General features: G+C 38.2%; 1 protein-coding gene across 1 annotated transcript in view; it reads right to left on the bottom strand.

The window, feature by feature from the left end:
• TRPC7 (transient receptor potential cation channel subfamily C member 7) overlaps positions 1-26,110 on the bottom strand; it is a 138,999-nt gene that overhangs the window by 28,342 nt on the left and 84,547 nt on the right. The window contains exons 4-6 of the mRNA XM_087709513.1: positions 25,086-25,302; positions 21,217-21,450; positions 4,988-5,252 (exon numbers count right to left, since the gene is read on the bottom strand). Of these exons, the coding sequence (XP_087565639.1) occupies positions 4,988-5,252; positions 21,217-21,450; positions 25,086-25,302 (716 nt within the window). The remainder of the gene's footprint in view (positions 1-4,987; positions 5,253-21,216; positions 21,451-25,085; positions 25,303-26,110) is intronic.

Here is a 26,110-nt window from a genome sequence, read left to right as displayed (position 1 = left end):
TTAGTGTTTAGGGATTCTATTAATTAAGGCGATTTATAGGCATATCGAAAGCTGGTTTCAGAAGTGGGTTCCTACCACTTTGCACTGGTATGGGCGAACCGGTAGTGGTAATTGGGCCTGGGTCGCTGAACCTGTAAGGACAGCAGGCTAGCCATGCCCCCAAATGGTCCACCGGTTGCCGCTCGCATGCACCGCCTGCCTGCCCAATGCTTGCTTGCTCCACATGCCACTCGCTTGCCTGCCTGACGCTCACTTGCTCGCTTGATGCTCACCCCATCCATCTGAGCCCCATATATCCCTTTGCTACAAAGCCCTGCACCTAGCTACGCACCTTGCCAGTCGCCTCCGCACCTTGCTCTGCTCTGCTCACCAAATGTAAGAAAGCATGCCACTCACTTGCCCTGGATTGGGGCTGGGGCCCCAAGGAAGTGCCATTCGTACCGCCAACCTCTCACCACCTGCCTTGGCCAGGTCGGGAAATGCACCATTCCCTGGCTCCGGCCTTGCCCTCTCTCCACCACCCTCTTGTGGCTCACCTCAGCTGGGTCAGGGAATGCGCCATTTCCCAGCTCCGGCCTTCTCCTGGAGGCACTGCCCTCTTGCCATCTCACCTTTCCTATGGACCTGGTTCTAGTCCCACTTCTGAACCACCACCTCTTTCTTTAGGGCACGCTACTTACCTTCCATGGTGGCTGGTCCAGAGTCTGTCAGACGGGAAGCTGACTGGAGCTGGGAAGTGGCTGGTTGGCAAAGAAGCCTCCCAGTCACCTCATTGAAAGCTGCTCACTTAAAAACCAGCTGCTGGCTGCGCTCTCACATGCCCATCGCAGAAGTCACCGGCAGGGACCGGAGGAGTTTTCAGTGCCCTGTGGCCAATGGCTGGGTGGAAAAAATCCTCTCAGACACCTCTTTGAGAGCCTGCGGCATGATCAATGCTGCTGCTGCTCCTGCCAGCCAGGCAGACAAAGGGAGTGGGTGGTGGCGGTGGCCTCAGTCTGGCACAATCTGAGGGCCTGGCCTGGGGAGGCGGGGAGAGACTCACCCAAGCAGCTTCTGCAATGGCCATGGAGTGCCCCTTCTTGCCTCTGACAGATGGTGCACTGAGTCAGGCCGTCTGGGTCCCCCCCAAAAAGTGTCAAAAAGTCCCAAAAATTTTCAACATCGGTTCGGTGGGTGTGGTTTGGTGGAGGGGTCATGTGAATGTGTGTGCATGTCAAGTTGGCATGCCCACTCAGTCACATGCCCCCCACCTGGCATGCCCACTGAACCAGTGGCAAAAAAATTTGAAACCCACCACTGGCCGGTTTGGTGTAATAGTTAAGGCGTCAGGCTAGAAACTGGGAAACAGTGAGTTCCAGTCTCATTTTGGGCACAAAGCCAGCTGGGTGACCCCGGGCCAGTTACTTTTTTTCAGTCATAGGAAGGAGGCAATGGCAAACCACTTCTGAAAAACCTTGACAAGAAAACTGTTGGTGTGCGAAAATCAGACTTAATTGAACAGAAGGGAGGAAAAAGGTACTTTATTGTATTTGACGACAATGAGCATTTTAGCTTCTATTTTTTTAACTAAATTCTTATTTTCTTATAGTATACATTAGAATAGCATATACTATTATATCTACTATATAGTAGATTTAATAGTATATACTATTACTGTATATACCTTTATTTATCGTCACTATATAGGAACTATACTTTTATTTTAAGTCCATTATGTAAGTTGTAAAACTATAAACAGGTCAATAACCTCAATAGTCAATTATAATTTGGGATACAACCCTCTGCTGGCTAATCTTTATGGTCATTTGAGGATCATAAGATAGACTTCTGGATGCTGAGAAGACACTACAAGTAAATTATTTTTCAGAAATATCTCTGAGCTGTGCTATCTTATCCTAAATGCTTGCTGATCATGTTTATACTTGCTATTCTTTCTTAGCTTAGCATATACTACATTAGTATCCATTTCATACCAAATAAGATACACACAAGCCTATACATTTCCACGGATTTCAGACAGCTTAATCCTATTTCAGAGTTTTTAATGTTTTTTTTTTTTTGCCTAACAACTAATTCCCAAATTCTAATATATCAGCCATGGTTCTGTTTTTATTTAGGATTAAATCCTTGTACACTGTATCTAAATCATGGACATTTCTCATCCATAATGATGCAACTGTTGTTCATTTGTTCCACATTATCTGATGTAAGGAAATGGGATCCTGAATCACAGCAAATATCAGAAATAGATGGAAATATATTGTTGGAAGGAAAATCCATCTGATTCAGTTCCAAGCTGGGAGAAAGACGCTGAAAATAAAATGGAGGCTGGAGGCTGATTAGAAAGAAGTTCCATTTATCGATGAACAGAATCACCAGGGTTTGTGGTTCTGGGACAGCTGAAAAAATGGAGCATAGAGTGGGTGGGTTTCTATACCTTCTGGATTCATATGGGACAAAGGTGGTATTCTGCAGGTAGCAGCAATGGCAGAAGCTCCACCCACCCACCCACATGTCATAATGGATGCTATGCGCATGTGCAGAAATGCTGCATGTTCTGAACCAGTAGCGAAGGAAAGAGAAAATCATTATGGTATGGGATCATGTAGGGGTCATGGCTGGCTCTATAGGCAAAAGGGGAACTACAAATCCTAGGTGTTTGTCTGAACTAATTTTGTCAACCTTGGCTTATTGTGTTGCTTATCTGAAGTCTCTGCCTGACCCAGTCTGCCTGAATGGATTGCCAAATCTGCATTTTTAAAAGCTGGCCTCCTCAGTTTCTGCTTGGGGCAGGGAAACTGGGGTTGGTAACTTCTGCCTCTCTTAAGATTTTTGTCTATTTCTCCTTTAGGGGAAATATTTTATCCTGCCTTTTTAATATCCCCCAAAATATTTCATTCTTCTAAGGGGGGAGGCTTCCCACAATATTTAAAAATTTAAAGATATATTTATTTATTTTTTAAAAAAATATGCATGCTGGTGTTTTCTAATTGGGTGTGGAGAAGATATCAGAATGACAAAAAAGCCAAGTAATAAAAATGAAGTTTTTGAAAGTTCTAGTAAATTGTGCAAAATCTAATCTAATGTTTATCTTTCTCTTTGGAGATGATGTAATTTATACACAGACCTTTATGTTTCAGAAAACATGTCTCTATGCTATTTGCCATCCAGAATATAAAGCTCTATATGCAAATTCCAGGAACAAAGTTCTTGATATGATACTTCTTGAACATAAAAGAAAACAAAGAAGTCCTCACATACAGACTACATTTGTTGTTTTATACTTAATTACTTAACGAGCAGAAATAAGCTTGCCATACGTACAAAGTGGAATTCCCCAAACCATTTTCAGAATGATGAACTGCAGCAATAAGAAGTTTCCTCCCCGCCATCATAAAATGACAGTTGTAACTGCAAATCTGCTCTCTTATGCATCTTCTTTAGGGAGCAGTCTTTAATTACAGAATTAGATACTATTTTCCACTTGCAACAGCTGTCATAAAGAATATGTGCACACTAGAGAATAAATTAAGAGCATATTGGCTGCTGAAAGTCTGATGCTGCCTTTTGAATGCATGGCACTGTAGTGGAAACCCTTGCTTTATATTTAGGCATACACTGGCAGATGCATTACTATAGTACAAAACATGGGGTGGCCTAGTCAAGATATAAATAGATGCAAGGTCAATTCCAAATAGCTCTCTTCCCTCCCACCTCCTTTTTCCCTCCTTCCCTTCAATTGAAATTTTAAAGTATGTGATTATGATCTAGTAAGTTCATTACAGCAAAGTCTTGTGCAGGAGTGGAGTCACCACACTCTTCAGAGTTTGTGACTTTTAAAATTTTATAAAAGATTTGACCCCAAAATATTCTATAATCAGTGCTGAACAATCTAAAGCATATCATGTTGAATGCTCACACTGCGTTTTTGCAAGATCACAGAGATTTTGTAAGGTTTCAGGGCTTTGCGAGCATTTTCTATTTTTAATCTTTTTAATGATGAGGTTGGATCTAAGTTCCCTCTAAAGGCCATGTTGCTGAACCTATAAGTTAAAAAAACACCAGCCTGTTAGAAAACTGGCCTGTCATATAGATTGATGGGCACTGCTTATTATTCTAGAACAGGTGGAATAATGGTTTGGAGAAAGTTATACATCTATCAGTAATGGCATGCAGCTTTTGATAACCACCTTCATTGCAACATGATTTTTGCTGTGCTATAACTATTATGTTATGGTTTATGTAATGTATTAATAGAATAGAACAGAATATATTTACATTGCATTGTATTATTTTACATTATATTATATTACGTTGTTATGTTATTACATTGCATTGCATTGCATTACATTATATGTTATTTCTCAAGCTCTGAGGTAAATAATTCCCTCATTCTCAAAATGTTATAGATTTCCTTTAAGTGCTTTATAGAATATCTGGTTAACAGTAAAACAGTATAATGTTTGATATATGAAAATGATATGCAAATTTGATATATCATCTCCATCCACCAAATTGTTTCTTTAATGTTGCAGGAGATATCTTACATCTCTATGCTATTGCTGCTATCTTCCTTTAGGATTGGCCATGATAATTTCCTACAAAAGTGTTTCTTTGCCTTTTGAGAGAGAGATGATAGATGATTGATAGATGATAGATGATAGATTGACAGACAGACAGACAGACAGACAGACAGTCAGACAGACATAATTCTTGGTACTATTCATGTCTCCTTGTTTTTGTGTTCCTTTGATCTCATTTTATCAATTAAACTGTTTTGATGTTTACTGATGTTTAATATATAAACAGTGTCAGGTATTGGTGTGATCTGGATAGAAGGGTTGACTGAGAATGTGTTGAGAGCAAAATAAACTGGATATTTCCCACAATAATGTTCCAACAAGGCAGGAATACATTTAGTCTGTAATTCTATAGAATACACATAACAGCAGTCTGGGGAATCAAAACCCATGCTGTAGATACTCACGTTGTAAACGCTGGGTTATATTTTGCACCTAGGTAGTATGAGTAAAGGTTGAACATTCCAATCATGAAGGCGAGAAACACCATGATAAAGATGACCATGAACTTGAAGATGTCTTTCACAGTTCTTCCCAAAGAAATCTGGAGAGGACCAAAGCTTTCATTGGCTGGGAGAATGTAAGCAATCCTTGAGAAACTGAGTACCACCGCTATTGCATATAGTCCTTCTGATATGATCTGGGGATCTGAGGGAAGCCATTTGCTCCTGGCTAAAAGAAAACACAATAGGCAATATATATAATTAATAATGAGGATCGAAATCAAAAGTGGGAGGAGGGAGATTCTGAGAGGAAGACTGAAGAAGAAAGACTCTATATCTTTTTACTGATGAAGTTCTTAGATGATATTGGTGAGTCTCGAGTTTCAACCTTGCCCTCTGTTTCGGTATATTTGGGTTTAATTCTTTCTCTTCCTTCTTCCCCTCTTACAAAGACATAACTGTAAGATTCCCAGGGAACATAAAGGGCTTCATCCAATGTAGATTAAAGAGCAGAAAGCTTTGATGTACCTGCTGTGCAATATCTTGCTGAATTTTTTTCCTAATTTATTTAGTGATTGTTACTAATTACTATATTGATACAGCCTCATGTGAAAGTTGCCTGTATGGCTTGAATTAAAGTTGCCTGAAACTTTTTATATTTTAAACAAACAAGGAAGCAAAATAAACAAAAACATGTTAATGCATCTCTATGAATCCAGAATTCTGGTTGCCAATCCATCTGAGGAATAATATCCAAACTGGTTTCCAAGATTTGGGATTATAATCCTTGTTTGATCATTATTCTGATTGTTTGATTAAAGCACTATCAGTGATTGTCTTCTTAATTTCAGAAACAACCACCAGCTTCCTTTGAGTTCCTAAATACTCAAAGGGTAGTTAGGGTAGTTGTGTTGAATCACCTTAATCTTGACATTAATGACATCAGACACTTCCTCCTCCGGGTTCTTAAGGACACTGTGTGAAGCTCAGCAAAGGAAAACTTTCTGCTCAGGCTACCCATTAAACAAGGCATTTAGAAAATGCTTCGTTCTTACACATGCAACATCTACATATTCAGCTGTGTCAACAAAGATTATTTTTTGCAAAATAGATTTCTCTAAATGAATGCCCATGAAGAAAGACCATGAACAATATCTCAAAGATCCTGGAGCACCAGACAACTACCAGATGACTAGAAAAGAGCTAATGTAATACTCATCTTCAAAAAAGGGGGGAAAATTGAACCATGAAACTACAGGCATATTAGCCTGACATCAATACCTGGGAAGATTCTGGAAAATATAATCAAGCGATGTATCTGTGAATATCTAATAAAGTCATAACCAGAAACCAACATGGATTTGTCAAAAAAAAGATCACGTGAGATAAACCTTGTTGCATTTTTTGACAATGTGACAAAATTAGTGGACTAGCAAAATGCTGTGGATATCATTTACTTAGACTTCAGTAAGGCATTTGAGAAAGTAGATCACAACCTACTACTTGATAAGATTTAAAAAAATGTAGGTTAGATAGCATCACCACCAGATGGATTCATAACTGACTGACCAATTCCATTCAATGTGTAGTCCTTAATGGAATTTTATCTAAATGGAGGGACATATGCAATGGAGTACCACAAGGATCTTTCCTAGGCCCAGAATTCTTCAATATATTCAAAAATGGTTTAGATGAGGGATAGAAGATAAACTTATCAAATTTGCAGATGACAGCAAGCTGGCGAGAATAGCTAACACTTTAGAAGAAAGGTTCAAGACAGAGAAGGATCTTGACAGGCTTGAACACTGGGCTCTATATAACAAAATGAAATTCAATGGTGAGAAAAATAATGCTCTACATTTAGGCAAGAAAAATCAAATGTACAGGTATAGAATAGATAGTATTTGGCTCAATAGTAGTAAATATGAGAGGGATCTTGAATTCCTAGCAGACAATCATGTAAATATGAGCCAGCCAGTAAAAGTGGGGCAGAATCAAGATCATGTGAATACTACTCTATAATGCTTTGGTAGGACTACACTTGGAATATTGCTGCAATATTAAAAAGGTGTTGAGGCTCTAGAAAAAGTGAAGAAAAGAGCAACAAAGATAATCAGAGGACTGAAGAATGGTTGCAGGAATTGGGTATGTCTAATGAAAAGAAAGATTAGGGTTGATGTGACAGCAGTTTTCCAGTATCTAAGGGGCTGCCACAAAGAAGGGGGGGGTGTTAACCTATTTTCCAAAGCACCTGAAGAAAGGATAAGAAGCAATGGATGGAAAGGAGAGAAGCAAGCAAGAACTAAGGAGAAATTTCCTGACAGAACAGTTAATTAGCGGAATGACGTTCCTCCAGTGCTCCAATACTGAATATTTCAAAGAAGAGATTGGACAATCATTTGTCTAAAATGGTATAGGGCAGTGGTTCTCAACCTGTGGGCTGTAGATCCCTGGTGTGTGTGCGTGTAATATTATTACAGGGGGTCAGCAAAGGCTTGAAGAAATGTTGTGATTTAAATCTTGAGTTAAGTCTCAGTGGCCTGTGGCCATGGTCTGTGGCCACAAAAGGTATTTAAAGTGGGTCTGTGTGAAGAAAAGGTTGAGAATCCCTGGTAAAGGGTTTCCTGCTTAAGAAGAGGGTTGGACTCCAAGGTCCCTTCCAGCTCTGTTACTCTCTAAGGTTAAAGATGTTGTGAAGATCTGTATCCAGAATCCTGCTCTACTAGTATACTCAAAAGTGTTTGGGGACATCTTGTAAAGGACAATTTAATCAACATTTAGGATATGTTGCTAAATCACTGACCACATGCACATTCTTCTCTCATGAAATCACCACTCTTTATCAACAAATTAATCTGTGCAATTACATGCCAGTCCCCTGAAAAATGTGATAGCTGTATAATATTCTTGCATGTCTATGTTCACAAGAAAATTCAATTTCCTCAGCTCCAACCTCTGCCCTTTTAATTTATGTATGTATAGCATCAGAAGATAGTATAATTGACTGTGAGGCACAAGGTGCACTTGTATGAATATTGGCCTGAAAATCCAACATTTTGAGACTCAGGTCACAAAGTGGTTGGGTGGTATCCACAGCAGTTCTATCTAGTGCAAACAGATGGAAGAAAGTGACAGTGTTAAGGAATTTAAATTGCTAAAAGCCTGATCTGCTTTCTAATCTCTAGTTGAAGGGCAATTTTCCTACTGAGTTTTCTACTTTCTAATTTTTTTACATAAATGTTACAGAAATGGTGTAACTGCTTATATTTGCAACATTTCATAATGTTTGTAAGTCATAGCATAAATCGCCTGATAACTTTTTTTTATCAATGCAAATTACCTAGTTCATTTTTTTTTAATCTTGAAGATTTCTTGGCTGCAAGATTTTCAATACAAATTCTCTGGGTACAAGGCTTTTGAAATGCAGCTAGTGCATATTAATTAGTCTGTAATACCTTGCCCTTTTTTCTATGTTTGAAAAATACATATTTCGAATCCAGGATTTTGAGGCTAATTTTCATGCTGCTGTTTTCTTTTCTGTGTCTGAAAAATACACATTTTGAATCAAGGATTTTGAGGTTAATTTTCATGCTGCTATGAAAGCCCAATTTCATTTCCAGAAGAATTAGTTTCATAACATAGTGAATGGCATTCGTTTCATGCCATAGAGACTAGCCACCATAATGAAGCTTTTAGCATCCTGCCTGATCTAATTGTTTTCCAAATTAGAATTTGGCAGTAGCCATATCAATGTCTAAAATGCTTATGATCAAAGGGCTGAAAATAACAGTCTCTGCAATACTACCCACTCAGATCAGCTGGGATTCTGCTTGTAAACTCACTAATAGGTTTAGCTCACCTTTGGATGGCTAGGCATAGGGCCCTCTTGATGTGCATATTTTATTATAGACAACTCAAGACCCATCTATTTACCCTAGCATTTGTAAGATAAAAACTATTCCAGTACCAAACTATTACATTTTAAAAAAAATAAAGTGAAGGATGCTTGGTAGTCTCTAAGCTTGGTTGCTTTCTTGCAGAAAGCATTTCATTACCCAAATGAAGGGTAGTAAAAATGTGCTAGTAAAAATGAAGTGTGTCTCAATTATTGCAATGTTACTGTCTGATTCCAGGATTGGTAATTTTAGTGTTGATTTATTTATTTACAGTTTCTTTAGAATTAAATATAAATTTAGAAGAAGGTCTAACTAGAAGAGGGTTGTTTTGTACACAATCTCTGGCCTCCTTTGGCACTAAGAGTAGCATTAAAATAAAATAAAAATAAAACATAAATGTCACTTCCTTCATACATGAAGCAGTAGGAGCATCAAGGCACAAGGGCGACAGGCCGGAGGGTTGTAGGCTAGTTTGAGAAGTTGAGGAAAATATCACAAAGAAAGTGATGGCAAATCACTGCATTGTTTTAATGATGGGTCCATCTTATCCACAGGACTCAAAGTTGATTGAAAATCACCATATTTTTTTTTGTGGCAGAGCAGAAACTACAGACTCTCCACTACATAGCACCTTAGAAAACTAAGTGGAATGAGGGTCTGATTGAACACAGCAGCTTGTTATGTTCCATGAATAATGGTTTTACAGGAAAGCATTGTTTGCCAGGAACTATCATAGACAAGTTCCTGTTACATAAATAGGAGCCAGTGAAAGCAAAATTGGCTTCATATCTGATAAAGATAGCAATAGCACTTAGACATATATACACTCCATAATGCTTTACAGTTCTCTCTGGGCAGTTTACAAATGTTAGCATGTTGCCCCAGCAATCTGGGTCCTCATGTTACCAAGCTCAGAAGGATGGAATAGCAATAGCAATAGCAGTTAGACTTATATACTGCTTCATAGGGCTTTCAGCCCTCTCTAAGCGGTTTACAGAGTCAGCATATTGCCCCCAACAATCCGGGTCCTCATTTTACCCACCTCAGAAGGATGGAAGGCTGAGTCAACCCTGAGCCGGTGAGATTTGAACAGCCGAACTGCAGAACTGCAGTCAGCTGAAGTAGCCTACAGTGCTGCATTTAACCACTGTGCCACCTCGGCTCTTATGGAAGGCTGAGTCAACCTTGAGTGGGTCAGGATCAAACTCTTGGTTGGAGTCAGCCAGCAATGCTTCATTCTAACCACTGCACCATCATAGCTCTTAAAGATGTCACCAACAGTAATTCTTTCTCACATTTTATCCCTTCAAAGCCCACAGCATCTTTTTCTCTAAAGTGAATTCTTTATTTTGCATGCAACAAGGGGATAGGATCACTGATGCAAGTCTTTGTGGGCAGTAAATAATGTTGCTGAACTAAGACTGATCACTGTGCCCAGGACATCTTAGGGATGCCATCCAAATATATCTGATGGCCATTAGGCTGATAGAAGAGCATGCTCACATACATGAAAGTCAATTGAAACTGTGTGCCAGGCTTAGAGAAAAAAATATGCAGATACAATATATAGCAGTAAGAAGTTAACAAGCCAGGAGTAATATAGATGCCTGTTGTGGTCCACCAGCAGTCAGAGGAGCTGGCTGCAGGTTCAGACAGTGAGGAGGTTGGGGAGGAACATGAGCCAATCCTGGAGTCTGATAAGGGCTCTGTGTCGGAGGCAGATAGGAGGCCAGAGCTGTATGCCAGTTATCAGCTGCCTTCACAGTTCGACATCAGTGAGGCAGATGAACAACTGGAGCCTGTTCTCAGTGTGTGCATATGCAGAGTTGTCAGATAGATGAAGGAAACAGCTAAAGAACAGGGGTCAATTTGGGAGTAAGGTCCCAAGTGGATGTTGAATGGCCCCTCCCAGAGAAAATAAAAGGAGCAAAAGGGGAGTGGAGTTTGCAGGAGACAGTTAGTTTGATTAATTGGTTCATGACTCTCCAAGACTCCTTGCCAAGTTTTGTAGATATTGGCCTGGCAGCTCCCTATGCCAGATAAGGTCTGTGACCGTAAATCCTCCCTGGAAAGATTTTGCTGTGTGTGAATGAGAAGAATTCACAGTAAATTAATAAAGGTTTTTTTTTGCGTGGCCCGACAAAAGCGCGAACGTCATAAGCGCGCTGACAAAACCGCGGCGCTAAAACCACGATGTCAAAAGCGCGCCGACAACAGCGCGCCAACAGAAGCACGGTTTAAGGTAAGGTAAGGTTTAGGGTTAGGTTTAGGTTTAGGTTTAGGGTTAGGGTTAGGGTTAGGGTTAGGGTTAGGGTTAGGGTTAGGGTTAGGGTTAGGTTTAGGGTTAGGTTTAGGTTTAGGTTTAGGTTTAGGTTTAGGGTTAGGGTTAGGGTTAGGTTTAGGGTTAGGTTTAGGGTTAGGTTTAGGGTTAGGTTTAGGGTTAGGTTACAGCGTGCTTCTGTCGGCGCCCTGTTGTCGGCGCGCTTCAGGGCTGATTCGTCGCTCCTTCATCGCGCGGTTTTGTCGGTGTGGTTTTGTCACTGCGGTTTAGTGAGGCGCGCTTTTGTCATTCGCGCATTTGTGGTGGAACCTTTTTTTTTGTTGGGACCAGTAGTTTACTTCATGCTCTTGGCAAGCCTAGGTCAGTATTATGCCATATAGTTTTAGGAAAGAGAAATCTAGTTCTTGAATATAAGAAAATGACAGTGTCTGAGGAACATGATAAAAAAGGTGTGATACATAGAACCAGAAGTCAAAGACTGCAAGGAACATGGCAAAACAAATTGGCTGAAGAGGGAGAAAATATTTTACATTCCCCTTTTATTTGCTCAATTTATATGCTAAATATATGTTGAAGGAGGCTAGTTTGAAAAAAAAAATGAGCGTAGAGAAAAAAAGGATCAAAACCCTGCACTGTGCACCATGTTGATGACATTTCTTTGATAGTTGAAAAGGCAAATTAGCTGCAAATCCTCGTGACAATAGTTTAGGGCTACATTGAAGAAACAAGAGTGAGACCAAATATTTTAAAAAAATTAAATAAATGATGAAAGTAATCCACCTTAGAATTGACAATGAAAATAAAATCGAAATGGTGGAGATTAAAGATTTTGATCTCTAGGACTGACTATTGAGAAGACAAAAAGAATATAAATGGTTTTGAATGCTGGTCTCAAAGAAGACTCTTGAGAATACCATGGATAGATAGAACCATAAAATAAATCAATCTAGAGCTCTCACTTGAGACACTTGAAATAAATAGGCTCAAAGTATCCTATTTTGCATCCTATGATGCAAAAACCTACTTTCTTGAGAAGTCTATAAGACTAGGAAAATTAAAAGGAAAGAGAAGAGCAAGACGGACGAACACAATTACAGTGAGTGGTACACCGTTGAAAGTTATAATGAGCCAGGTTGCAGCCAGAAAATCCTTGATAAATTCTATCTTTGTGGTTGCTATGAATGAAGACTGACTTTATAGCACAAACGCAATCAAATTAACACCAAATATAAAGAGAAATGTCCACGTAATAATTTCTTCCCTAAGCATAAATATCTCCCAACAAGACATGAATTTTATACAGGTTGGTTATTCTTTAGGCAAACCACACACTCTTGGCCAGTTGAGGTATTATTTGATACTAATTGATACTAGAAAGCAATAGAATTGAATAAAATTGCTGGTCACACATCACAAGCAGCAGGTTGTGTTGATAAAACTAGAGTAAGTCAACAGGGATATTATTATATTAAAGTTTCAAGAAAATAAACACCCGCCTCTTATTCATTAACCTGTGTGCTATTTTACAAATAATAATAATAATAATAAAATAAATATGTTGGTTGGCTGTTCTGAAGAAAGAAAAATGAAGGTTATTGAGATGGATAGCATGCTGCTGGCTTTCATCTTTCTTCCACTTATTAAACTCTATTCTAGCCTAGCATTTTGACTTCATTAAAAAAACCTTTCTCTGTTCATTTCAGTACCTTGCCCTATGTTCTTGGTCCCCATGCATAGCATGTACCTCTTACTTCCTTTGAAGTCTCTCTCAGCATTCATCTTTTGTAGAAACTCTTTGCCTTAGTCTTCCTTTGAAATAAAGAAAGAAAGAAAGAAGTTGCCAAGGATGCATATTTGTGATTGTAAGTGTGAATACAGAATATTGACTATTATGTGGATGAAGCTATTTGCATCTGTCACCTGTATGTTTGTACTTCCCTTTTCTCATCTTCCCTTGATTGCCTTAACACAGAGACAATTTTACCGCTGCTGATTCTGACAGGTGAACTGCCAGAATGATCTTCATAAACAAGCAGCATTTGAAAAGGCATGAAGTATTTATGACAGAGAAGCATTTCAGATTCAGATTCTCCTGAAAAAGCTTCAAGAACTTTGAGACGCCTTAACTGAATTGATGACATAGAAAAGTTCAATGGAAGCCGAAAAAAAGAGGAAAGAATACCCAGATTTCAGAGACAGGATCACAGTGGTGGTAAAGTACCTTGGTTTAGAAATGGAAATGAAATGTTAAAAATAATGGAGAAAGTTAAAAAAAAAGCACAAATGCCTGTCACATTGGAAGAACATTAACTAAAGGTATAGTTTCATGATAAAATATTGTTTGATTTCTTAAATCTTGGAACAAAGTTTAATTCAGTCTTATATTTCTAGAATACAACAGCTGTAATTACACAATTGTGTCACAAGAGGGAGATGAGTACCACAGCACAATTTGTATAAAAATTTAGTTTCAGGTTTTTTTTTTTTTAAAGGAGGCAGGTATAATGGATTAGCATGTCCTATTTGTTTGAAAACTGTTTTGCTAACTGCATTTCTAAAGTTTTGCTGAAAAGTCTTATTTAAAAATGCCTACTTCTGAGTAGTATCTGAGTGACATATAAATCAACACTGCTCCAATTGCATTGGATTTTAACAATTATGCTCCCTTCCTGATCTGTATTTTTGCAGCTCACTGTAACAATATTGTCCTACTCAAGCATTATGCAAAAGAGGAAGAAATTTATGTTAACAATCTTTTCTATTATCTTTTCAAAGAGAGAGGGAGGGAAGGATAGGGAGAGAGAGAGAGAGAGAGGAGTACCATAACATTTTCAGGTCAGTTGAGCATTTAAAAAATAAAACAGACTGGTGATTTAAATTTTGTATCTGTGTGTCTATGACCAACATCCTATTAACACAGCTTTATTTCAAGCTATGTATTTGTAATCACCAGACCATTCATACAGGTAATTTTTGACTTACAATCATTCAGTTAAAGGCCATTCAAAGTTATGACAGTGCTGAAAAGCGTGGCTTATGATCAGTCCTCCCACATATAACCATTACTGTGTCCCTGCAGTCACATGATCAAAATCTGGATGCTGGGTAACACCACGTATTTACAATAATTGCAGCATCCCAGAGTCACATTATTGCCACATTATTACAACTTTCCCAGGGAGTTTCTAACAAGCAAAGTCTATGGAAGAAGCTGTATTTGCTTAAAAGCCATGTGATTAGCTGAACAACCACTGCAAAAAAATGTCATAAAATCGGGCATGGCTCATTTAACAATCTTGTTACTTATTGACAGAAGTTCTAGCCCCAATTGTGGTTGCAAGCTGAGAACTATCTGTCTTAGAAAAGAGAAGGTAAGGAAGTAAAATATCCATAGCTTCCAAGAACTTAGCGTATTGGCTTCACCTTCCTTCCTGAAGGAACATAAATGCTTCTCAAATCCATTGCATTCTTTCTCCATGCCAAGGAATGGCGTACATGAATTAAGATTTAGTATTTAGATTTTTTTTTTAGATTTTATTTATTATTTATAGGCCGCCCTTTTCCCTGAGGGGACTCAGGGCGGCTTACAATTCACGGGAGGGGGAGTGCAAGACAAAACATAAGACAATACGTGAGTAAAAAAAATTAAAACAATAAAACGCAACTTTCATTCAACATTCGGGTGGGGCGGATTAGAATTTTTATCCCCAGGCCTGACGGGATAGCCAGATCTTAAGGGCTGTGCGGAAGGTCTGGACGGTGGTGAGGGTGCGAATCTCCACGGGGAGATCGTTCCAAAGGGTCGGAGCTGCTACTGAGAAGGCTGAATGAGATACACCCATGCTTGATTTTTAATCCACAGTGCGGGAACCATAACTGCCTTCTCTCATTCCTGCATCCAATTTGCAAAGCTTAACATGAGGAATATATTGTAAACCTCCATCAATTAATTTTTACCTTCTTCCTTTCTCCCCAGTTCCTATTCTTTGCAGTGGTAATTCTGCATATAAATGTTATGTATTAAGTGGGATAGACTGCTGGGAGGACAAACCCACACGTACATATCACATATCTAAATAACCAGCATCCCAAAAGTACTGTGTTTCCACTGTATGGTTGATCCTGTATCATGGTTAAGTTAATTGTTGTGGTTGGATAGTTTTCTTTCTTAGCTGCTATATATGGTATTTATAATTTTATTTTATTGTTTTTTTAAATCTTGCTTTAAAGGGACATGGTGGTTCAATGGCTAAGACGCTGAGCTTGTCAATCAGAAAGGTCGGCAGTTTGGCTGTTTGAATCCCTAGCGCTGTGTAATGGAGAGAGCTCCTGTTACTTGTCCCAGCTTCTGCCAACCTAGCAGTTTGAAAGCATGTAAAAATGCAAGTAGAAAAATAGGAACTGCCTTTGGTGGGATGGTAACAGTGTTCCATGTGCTTTCAACATTTAGTCATGCCGGCCACATGACCATGGAGATGTCTTCGGACAGTGCTGGCTCTTCGGCTTTGAAATGGAGATGAGCACCGTTCCCTAGAGTCGGGAACGACTAGCACATATGTGTGAGGGGAACTTTTACCTTTTAATCTTGCTTTAAGTATTATTATTATTGGAGTTGGTTATTTAAGATGGGTGTCCACATCAATTACTTAAACAAATTAAGTGAGTTAGGTTTGGCTTTAATGTGAGGGATTTATTTACTCAGCTTTCATAGTTTCCTATAGTATAAATCACAAGCTTGGGCAACTCAGAAAAAACCATGCTTTCTAGGTTCTGCTAGATGATAACATCTAAGGGAAGGACTATAAGTATAATCTTTATTGTCATTGTACTTAAATACAACGAAATATGTATGGAGCCCATTCATCCTATCTGATCTAGTGGAAAAAGCAGATATCTTCAGGAAGCAGCAGTCCTGACAATAACCTGGCCTTGTGCAATTTAGAGCTTTAAAAGTGATAACCAGCATCTTTAATTGCTCTCAGATAAAAAGTGGAAGTGGTTGACACGATGTGCCAGTGCCTGGAGGCTGTCAGGGTCTGGATGGGGGTTAACAAGCTTGCGCTCAATCCAGACAAGACCGAGTGGCTGTTGTATTTCCCTCCCAAAAATTTGGTTAGTATTCCATCACTCAGGCTGGGGGGTGAAATTTTACGCCCCTCAGACAGGGTTCGCAATTTGGGAGTCCTCTTGGACCCACAGCTGACCTTAGAACATCATTTGTCAGCTGTGACCAGGGGGGCATTTGCCCAGGTTCGCCTGGTGCACCAACTGCGTCCCTACCTGAACCGGGAGGCACTCGCAACAGTCACTCATGCCCTTGTGACCTCAAGACTGGACTACTGCAATGCGCTCTACATGGGGCAGCCCTTGAAGAGCATTCGGGGACTTCAGCTCATCCAGAATGCAGCCGTGTGAGCGATCGTGGGTGCACCTCGGTACACCCACGTTACACCTATCCTCCGTGAGCTGCACTGGTTACCGATTGGTCTCCGGATATGCTTCAAGGTGCTAGTCATCACTTATAAAGCCCTTCATGGTATTGAACCTGGGTACTTGAGAGACTGCCTGCTGCCAATCACCTCCCAAAGACCCATTAGATCACACAGGGCAGGCCTCCTCCAGGTCCCGTCTACCAGCCAATGCCATCTGGCTACTACCCGGGGTAGGGCCTTCTCTGTGGCAGCTCCGGCCCTTTGGAACGAACTCCCCGCAGAGATTCGGACCCTCACCTCTCCCCAGGCCTTCCAAAAAGCTGTTAAAACCTGGCTCTGTCGGCAGGCCTGGGGTTGATGAGTTCCCTTCCCTCTCGAATCGTGTGGCTGTTGGTATATTAGTGGCAAACCATGTTGTGCCCAAAACTCTTGTCTGGATCAAGTGTAATTTTTATATTGTCTTCATACAAACGTGTCCTTTGTATTGTAAGCTCCTAATATGAATTTGGGTTTCATTTGGGATTTTAACATTCACAATCTTATGTTCTTTCCCAAGGAGATGAATTGGAAATGGCACCTGGCCGCAATTCAAGGCAAATACAAAGCTATTATTTTTGGGTTCAAATATAGTCACATCCCTACTCACTGTGAGTTTGCTGTTCATGCTACAATCAGCTGAATGTTTCATTTCCTGCCATTAGCAGCCTAGGAGGCATTGCTCCAAAAGTGATTCATGTGCTGTGACCTGTGAAATGTACATAACACTCAACTAGGAATACCTCCAGGTCTTTCTTATTTTCAGAAAGCAAGTTAGATGTCTTCATCTTTAAGTTACTTACAAATTTCAACACTAGCCAAGTTTAAGAAATTTGTCCTCAACTCTTTATTGAGGATCTTCTACTTTTATGCAACTGGATGGAGTTTGCATTTGGGTCCTTAATATTCCAGAGAGAATAAAACCTGTCCAAAAATTGAACTATATATTCTAATCTGCAAATAATAATTTGAAAATGTTCTCTATTTGAACAGCCAATTTAAAGATATTGAATCTGAAGCAGGGAAAACTTCAAAGGAACCTTGAAGTTATTCAGGTTTTCCCACAATGGTGACTAGTAGGGTTTTTCCAGTTAAATCATAGTTATGACTTCTAGATGTGTATCCATACGTAATACTTTTTTCGGTATGTATATGTGTGCCTTTGAGGTCATTCCTGATTTCTGCCAACTGCTTGCACAAATTCCTGAAGTTTTCTTAACAAAAGAAATAGTTTTCTATTGCCATTTTCCTAGGTCTGAAAGAAGGTTACGAATACAGGATTAGAACTCATATACCACTATAACCACTATATCAAATTGTCTCTAGTTATATATATATATATATATATATATATATATATATATATATATATATATATATATATATATATATATATATATATATATATATATATATATATATATATATATATATATATATATATATATATATGAAAACTATATGAACATAAATATATCATTTAATTGTTACTCTTTATGTTGTACTTTTCAGGAATATTTTATCAGTGAGGCAATAACTTGATGTGGTTGTGGGGCTTGTGTACTCTGAGCAGGATGAAAGCTATACTAGAGATTCATCCATACTGACCAAGTGTCATCATAGAAGTCAGATGAAAAAGTGTAAACAATATGGTGAGACATAATATAGAGAAACCTATACCATATTGATTGTCTCCCAGGTCAAAAAAGATCATAATCATAGTCCAAGAACATTAGAACTCCAGACTGTTGGCTGAGCAACCAGGGCCAGTAGCTGGAAGAAAAGGTGTTTACCTTTTACAAATATACAAAGATTGAAAACAAAGAAATAATGATCTGCTATTTCATATCAAGTCCACAAATCTATATCAGAGTTAACAGGAAAAAGGCTAGTGAATCATCACAGGTGTATAATATGAAATAAAGTATTCAGAGAAGTAAAACTGGAAGAACTAAAAAAGTCTCCTCAGAACAAAGAAATTGAAGCCTTGCCACAAATAATTCAGACTGTAGAGGCAAAGTCAGCAGTAGAGGAAGCTAGTACATCTATTGAACTGTTTTCATTCCCAAATCAAGTTCTCTTTCCTCTCCCTTTTCCCCAGAAAGCATAAAGCCTCCTAACTAAAAAGCAAAAGGAACTGAAATCCTCCCCCTTGAGTATTATAACATTACAAAAATAACAGAATAAGATTGCTTACATTGTTCAAAAGGAACAACTAGCACAAGTACTAAAAGATGCCAATACTGTAATATCAAAAATAAGCACCACTGCAAGAAACCAACCAACTAATGTACAGTATGCCTGAAATTATAACTGAATACCTTGGATGCAAAGTCAATAAACACATTTTTTTAAAAGCCAAAAAATGGAATCAGGTTGGAAAACATGATCGGCATGCTAAGATCAGATGCAAGCAAGCTAGAACAGAGGAAGGAAAAGAAGCTGTACAACAAGAAGACCAAAAAAAAAAAAAACACCTAATGAAGAAATATCATCTAGAAACAAAGAAGATCAAGAAGGCACTGGAATTAATAAAGCAGCAAATAATTGCCATAGCCAAGAAAAGCAGCAGATATAAAGATTAAATTGCACAGTATAGGCAAAAATCTCCTATTTCAGTAAGATCAGAAACATTTCTACCAATCTGTCAATGAAGAGATTGCAAGGAACTAGTTAACAAAAGAAACAGTACAGTACTGGGTGCAGCTATGAGACAACTAAAAGAAATATAATAAGAATGCAGTTTGAATAAAGGAGATGGATGAGAATAAAAGAAGAAGATGAAATGAGAGAACTTGTAGTAACAGCAGAAATTGTGGAGAAAAGGGCAAAGAAGTTCAAACTTTGGTCAGCACCAGGTGAAGATGAACTGCATGGATTTGGTTGAAACTTCTAACCAGCAACTTCATTGCCAAACAGCTTAACAACATACTGGATTTGAAGTGAAATTGAAGATTGGCTAACATCTAGCAAGATCTACCTGATAATGAAAGAGCCAGAAAAAGGGGCAGCATCAGGCAACTACAGGATAATTACCTGCTTACCAAAAAATTTAAAATTGCTAACAAGTGTGGTAGATGATGCAGTCCAACAGAAAATAAGCTTTTTCCATCTGAGCAAAAAAAAGAAATTGTCCAAATAGCAGAGCAACAAAAGATCAACTTCTAATTGTCAAGATGATTTTGGAAAACTGCAAGAGAAGGAAGACCAACTTTAATGTAATTTGGATTGGATAGCAATCCAAGGGAGTTGAAAGCAATCAACTCCCTGCCATGTGGTTCAATAATTAAGTGCCTAAAAATAACAAGAGTCAGTAGAAACATCAGAAGCTTTGTGCAAAGATCAATGGCACAATGGTAAAAGACACAGCTACTGGCCAACGGCAATAAATTGGGAGAGGTTAATATCCTAAGAGGAATCTTTCAATGAGACTCACTATTAGCCTGACTGGTTTGCATTGCATTAATTTCTGTGTCAATAATACCAAACAAACCAGGCCATGGCTCTCAAACATCAAAAACATATTCCAGGCTATCTCTCACCTCCTCTACATGGACAATCTGGAGCTGTATGGAAAGATACCATCTGAAATAGAATCACTATTCAACACAGCCTCATATACAGAGCCAAGATGTTGCAATGAAGTTTGGACTGGACAAATGTGCCACTCTTACAATCTTTAGAGAAAAGGGTAGTGAAAACTGAAGGAATCCATATGTCCTATAGAAATAACATCAAGAGTCAGGATGAAGACAATCACTACAAATACATGGGCATCTTTCAAGCTGACAATATCAAGCACACTGAAGTCAAGAAGAAGGTTCGAAGCGAATACATCATGAGAGTGAAGAAGACTTTAAAATTCAAACTCAGTGGAGGAAATATCATCAAGGCAGTTAATAACTGGGTAATTGCAGTCATAGGGTACACTGTTGGAATAGTGGATTGGATTCAAGCATATTAGAAGCCCTAGAGAGGAAGACCAGAAGAATGATGAGAATGAAACATGCCCTTCCCCCATATAACAACACTGACAACTTATTAAGGAGCATTGTTGGGTGTGGAATGTTGCAAGTATATTAGATGGCTGAAAAATAAAAAAAGGGCATTGGAAGAATATCTGAAGGACAGTGAAGAAGGTACACTGCAGCTGGTACACCCTGGAGGCTTACTGAATGCTGATGAGACCAAGTGGCCTACAAGAAAGATCAAATGATGAGTAGAAAAAAGACATGGCAAGGCAAAGCATTACATGGCTAGTACATGTACGCGCATATATGTGTACATGAATACACACACACACACACACACACACACACAAACACACAAAACCACACAAGGCAAAGCAGATACAATAACCAGACCACCTGGCAACGGCTCAGAGCAGTTGAATTGAAGAAACAGACAATAGGTGGATAAAAATACTAAATCCAGTCTAAACATCTGGCTGGCTGCATGAAGATCATCATAATTTTAATCATCATCATCATCATCATTTTGCCATGTTAACCATAGTTTGAAAATAATTAAGAAGGAACACTTTCTTACCGTATGTGAAGTAGGCAACCTGAGGAGGAAGGGTGACATTAATGAGGTCATTGTCTGGGACAAAGAGATCCACATATTGTTGTGCTTCGGTGGCTTTGAGAAAAGCCATGAATCTGGCAGTAAAGGAAGCTACAAAAATAGACAGCATCCCAAAATCCAACAAGTTCCAAAGATGCATGACATATTCACGGGGGCCTTCTTCCCAAATTTCTTTGCATTCAGACCATATCATTCCTACAGTGGTACACAAACACAATCAGCACACAATGAGTAATATCTCAGATAATTTCTTCCTTCAGCTTTTCCACCATACGTTGTATATATCAATATTAAATGTGGCATTAAATACACACACACACATTTTATTCCTTTTGTACTTTCAGTCTCTTTTCCAACAGCAGATATGATTCTTTTTATTTTGACCTAACAAACTTATGCAAAAGTTAGAATTATAGACACTTTAAATCACCCAATAAGCTTCAGGATTGAGTTGGGATTTGAATACCTCTTTGTTCTTCTAATCACTCTATTACACTACATTGACTTTCTACTTGCTTTTCTTCCCAGATCAACCCAGTAATAAAAATAACATTCCTTGGATCCTCACTTCAGAGGTGGGTTACTCTCAGTTCGTTCTGGATTGGATGAACCGGTAGTGGTGATGGCGGGAGACTTCGCCCACCCGCCCGGATGCATGTCCAGAAGCATTGCGCGCGAGTGTGTGCATGTGCATGAGTGAGCGAACTGGTAGTAAAAAAATTGGAAATCCACCACTGCCTCACTTCAACATGGATCTTCTTAGAATGCAAAATATAGCAGCAAGAGCAATCTATATTATGTCCCAGAAGCTGTTACAAAACTCTGAAAATCCTGAAAAGGATATTCAGTATCATGAATGCAGTAAGATATATTGGGGTTGCATTCAAGATTGACAATTGTCATAAAAACCAGGCATATGTATGTCAATAATGGGGCGGCTAAGGTGCAAATAGGGCAGATAATACTATTTTCTGCATTATAATAAGCATTGCCATTTGTATCATATCACTAATCTCATTATCCTGCTTATTATTTTGTCACCTGTTCTATTTTATGTAGTTATCATACATAATCAGCAGTTTTGTGTTTAAATAATAGCCATTGTTATTGTTTCTCTATATATCTCCAACTGCTCCCATGTTATTTATTTTCAAACTCTGGTCTGTTATCTTTTATTACAATGGTGACAAGAAGCCACAGTATCTCCAGTTGAATGCTCTAGGCTCTACTGGTGTTTCACAATTGAAAGAAATTGTGGTTTAGAAAGAGAGACATCATTTCAACTTTGGAGGGCTTTATTTAAATTTTGAAAGTTTTCTCCAAAAATGTATCTATCCTCTCCTGTCAAATGAAGGTCATTGCAGACAGGCTTTAATTCTTTAGGAAGGGCCATCACATCTACTGTAAAATAAGTCAGTATTATCAATAAAGGGAAATATTAGTAACTCAAGATTGAAATGAGGGGTCTTGGGTACTCACTGATCTTGGTTGTGTCCTTGCAGATGTTTCATTACCCAAATGAATTAACATCACCAGTGCTAATGATGTTCAACTAGAACTGATGATGTTACCACGTTTGCGTAATAAAACATCTGCAAGCTCAGAGAGCACTAAGGACCCCTCAAGTCATCATTATTTCCCATACTTTAGTGCATTCTGGGGACTGAGGTTGAGAGTGGTTAACTCATATTTACTTGATGCAGCCATGGCAGGGATTTGTAGCTCGGCCTCTTTCCACTATGCTACCTTCAAATTATTCCCTGATTCTTCCTAGCAGTGGAATTATTTGGAACATACAAGAAGTTCTTTCAAGATCAGCTGATGAGCTGCAGTAGATAATTCAGAACAAACATTTGTTCAAGTCTGAATTTTCTCCCATCTGGTACTGAGCCACTAATAAGCTTTTTTTTTGTCCCAGAGCTCTGCCAACCATGTCCAAAGAAAAAATAAGAACGGTCATTTTGAAAAAGTCACCACTCCCACCGTTTGAAGGATTATGGTAGAACAACTCTCTGGAGTGTTGTCTGAGAAAGATCTTTGAATTTATTCATCGTTGACCAGTGTCTTATTCTTAGCAACTGTTTGATATTTTGGAAGGACTATTACTTAGCTGACTTAAACTTTATTAGTTTCTTTTATGGAAAAGATCCAATAAATTAATGTTTTATATTTCTGCCTCAGGTAGCTTCCTCACAATTGGGAATTAGCATCCTTGTGCACACACATTGCTCAATACAATGTCTCAAATTTAGTATTTATAAGAATAAGGTTCATGGCAAAATCAATAACTTCAGTGTCCCAAATGGCTGCTTAAAACTCCAGATACACATTATCTTTCATAACAATTAAGCTTGCTTATAAATTCTACCAAAATTTACAGTCAATTATGTTTCCTTCCATTGAAGATTATGAAATAATAGAGTTCTGTTTTCTAAACCTTGCTCTGATTTGGCTAAATGATGGGATTGCATTATCTCTGGAATTACCTGGATCACTTTTTGAGCCATTTCTAAATTTTTGGATTAAGACTCTAGTTCAGATTGGGCACACTTCCTTGTAGTTATTTACTGTTCGCTCCCTGCAAACTTTACAGTGCTGAAATGTTTTATGATCAAAAGAGACGTTACACACCAAAAATGCATTTCTCATTCAAGTTTATTTCATTCTGTTCGGTTCTGAAAAAATTGCTTCAGAAAATCACTTTTAATTCATTTCAGTATAATAAAAAAATACAGCAAGAATATACTGCTTATATCCTCTGTAAAGAAGAGGAATATAATTTGACTTAGAGACAAAAAATAATATATTCTGTATATTGTGGTTACAGCCAATAAAAGAGTTTTCTCTAAATAATATATTTCCTGAAGACATTTTAATTTGATTTTTTAAAATTATAAATAATCTGCATTGCTATTCACATTTTTAAGGCTTGTCAATTCTTCATTCTGTTAAAATATAATATCTCACTTCTGTTTAACTGGTAGCTTCACAAATGTATTATTTTCTTTAGTTTTCTGTTTGTGTATCTAATAGTTGGAGCAAGGTTAGTGTTAGTCCTTGAAAAATAATCCTCAATTTAGAGCAGCAGAGGGTAGCATGTGGACTTCCAGATGTTGAGTTACATCTCATAGCAATTGGCTATGCTGGATGGGGCTGCTGGGAATTGTAATTCATCACATCTGGAAGCTACTTGTTCCTCCTCCCTGTTGAAATGTATGAGATAATTTCTTAATGCTACTTCGTGTGAACAGTTCAGATCAGGAGACCATCACAGTGACATAACCAGTTGGAGCTTATTCCAACCTAGCTAATAGCATTCAAAAATACATCACAGTATTTGAAAGGAAACATCTGGTCTGAATGTTCTTCATGACAGGTGGCTGCAGTAGGCAAACCCATGTAGAGGATTATTTTTCTTGCGACTCTCTTAGTTCGGAATAATAAAATAGCAAAAGTAGCAGCAACCAAAAGGGGATTTCTGAGTAAGTCAGTTCAGCTTCATTGAGCCTTCAGCTCAGGTTTTCTATCTAATATTACAATATAGATTTTTTAATCATAAGTTTTACCATCAAGTTTTTACCATAAAATTTGGCAGGATTCGTGCACAGAATGAAGCACTATAAGACATATCACAACCATAGCAATATAGCCTTTTCCCCCTAATTAAGGTAGATGGGTATTTTTGGCTCCTCCAAACAGTGCCTATGGGAGAGGGAGGGAGAAAAGCTGGATCCACAAGTTATTATAGTCAAATAAATTTGCAGCTCTTCAGTAGATCTGTGGATAGCTCGTATACCATAGTAAAAGGAAACAATTTCAATTCCACTTACCTAAAACCCATTTCATGATTAGCATTTCTGTCCATGAAAATTGTGTTGTTTTCACTCTAAATATTTGCTTGGGGTGATCCATGGCAGTTTCATTGGGAAGCAGCTTTACACCTTCAAATCTGTCGGATGCATTCACTACTAGCAGTCCAAGAAAAATTGTAAAAGAAACAGCATGTGCCACAAACTTCATAAAGGGGCTCCGGAGTGTACGTCCCAGCTGAAAGCAAAAATAACCATAAGTTCTTTATTTCCCCCTGTCCTTTTCTCTTTTTCAAAGTTTCTAGCTTTTATTTATTTAAAAGTCAAAACCAAGCTTTCACTTGGCTTAGGCATTTCACTTACAAGCCATTTTATCTTAAATACTCAAGACATATGTCAGAGGGTTTAAAATTTAAATCAATATGGTTAAGAATTGTAAAGTGTTTCTAATGTGGAAAAATGTCGATAGGCTAAAGAATAAGGTAACTTTAAGGTTCCCAAGAATAAAAGCATTTCTATTATTTTCATCCAATTAAATTCCAAGCGAGTAGCTGAGAAATGAAATAAAGGCCTCTTTCATGGCTCTCTTATGATACTTTTTGATAAAACTACATACAACTCAAAATTTCTCTGATGGCCTGAAAATGATGCTTCTCTGTATATTTGTATGTATCTGTATCTTTTTCATTGTTAAATCTGATTGTATTCCTTGTGTTATATATAAGAGAGTTCACTATAGCTTCATTTTGGCCTTATGTTCTTGCCCAATGTTTCATATCAAGAGAAGGAACTTTGGGAAATGTTCATTTGGGAGAAAAAAACCTTCTTGAATGATACAATAAGGAACTACCATTGCTCACAAAGAGTTTTTTAAAAAACTGTTTGTTAGCTCTGGGGAGAGTTTTCAATAACCTGGGTGACATTAAAAGTATAGAGTGTTCTTATATTTAAAGAAACAACATTTTTGTCCTAATTATTTTAATGTCTCTGTACTCACTTTAATCATATATACACAGAACAACTTTGAAGTCCTTAGTTCTTTTTAA

This window comes from Thamnophis sirtalis, unplaced genomic scaffold (genome assembly GCF_051295495.1).
Source record: "Thamnophis sirtalis isolate CommonGarterSnake01/CBP01778 unplaced genomic scaffold, rThaSir2_p1.2 scaffold_3, whole genome shotgun sequence".
In the NCBI taxonomy this organism is placed as follows: domain Eukaryota; kingdom Metazoa; phylum Chordata; class Lepidosauria; order Squamata; family Natricidae; genus Thamnophis; species Thamnophis sirtalis.
This window is presented reverse-complemented; position numbering and strand designations above follow the sequence as displayed.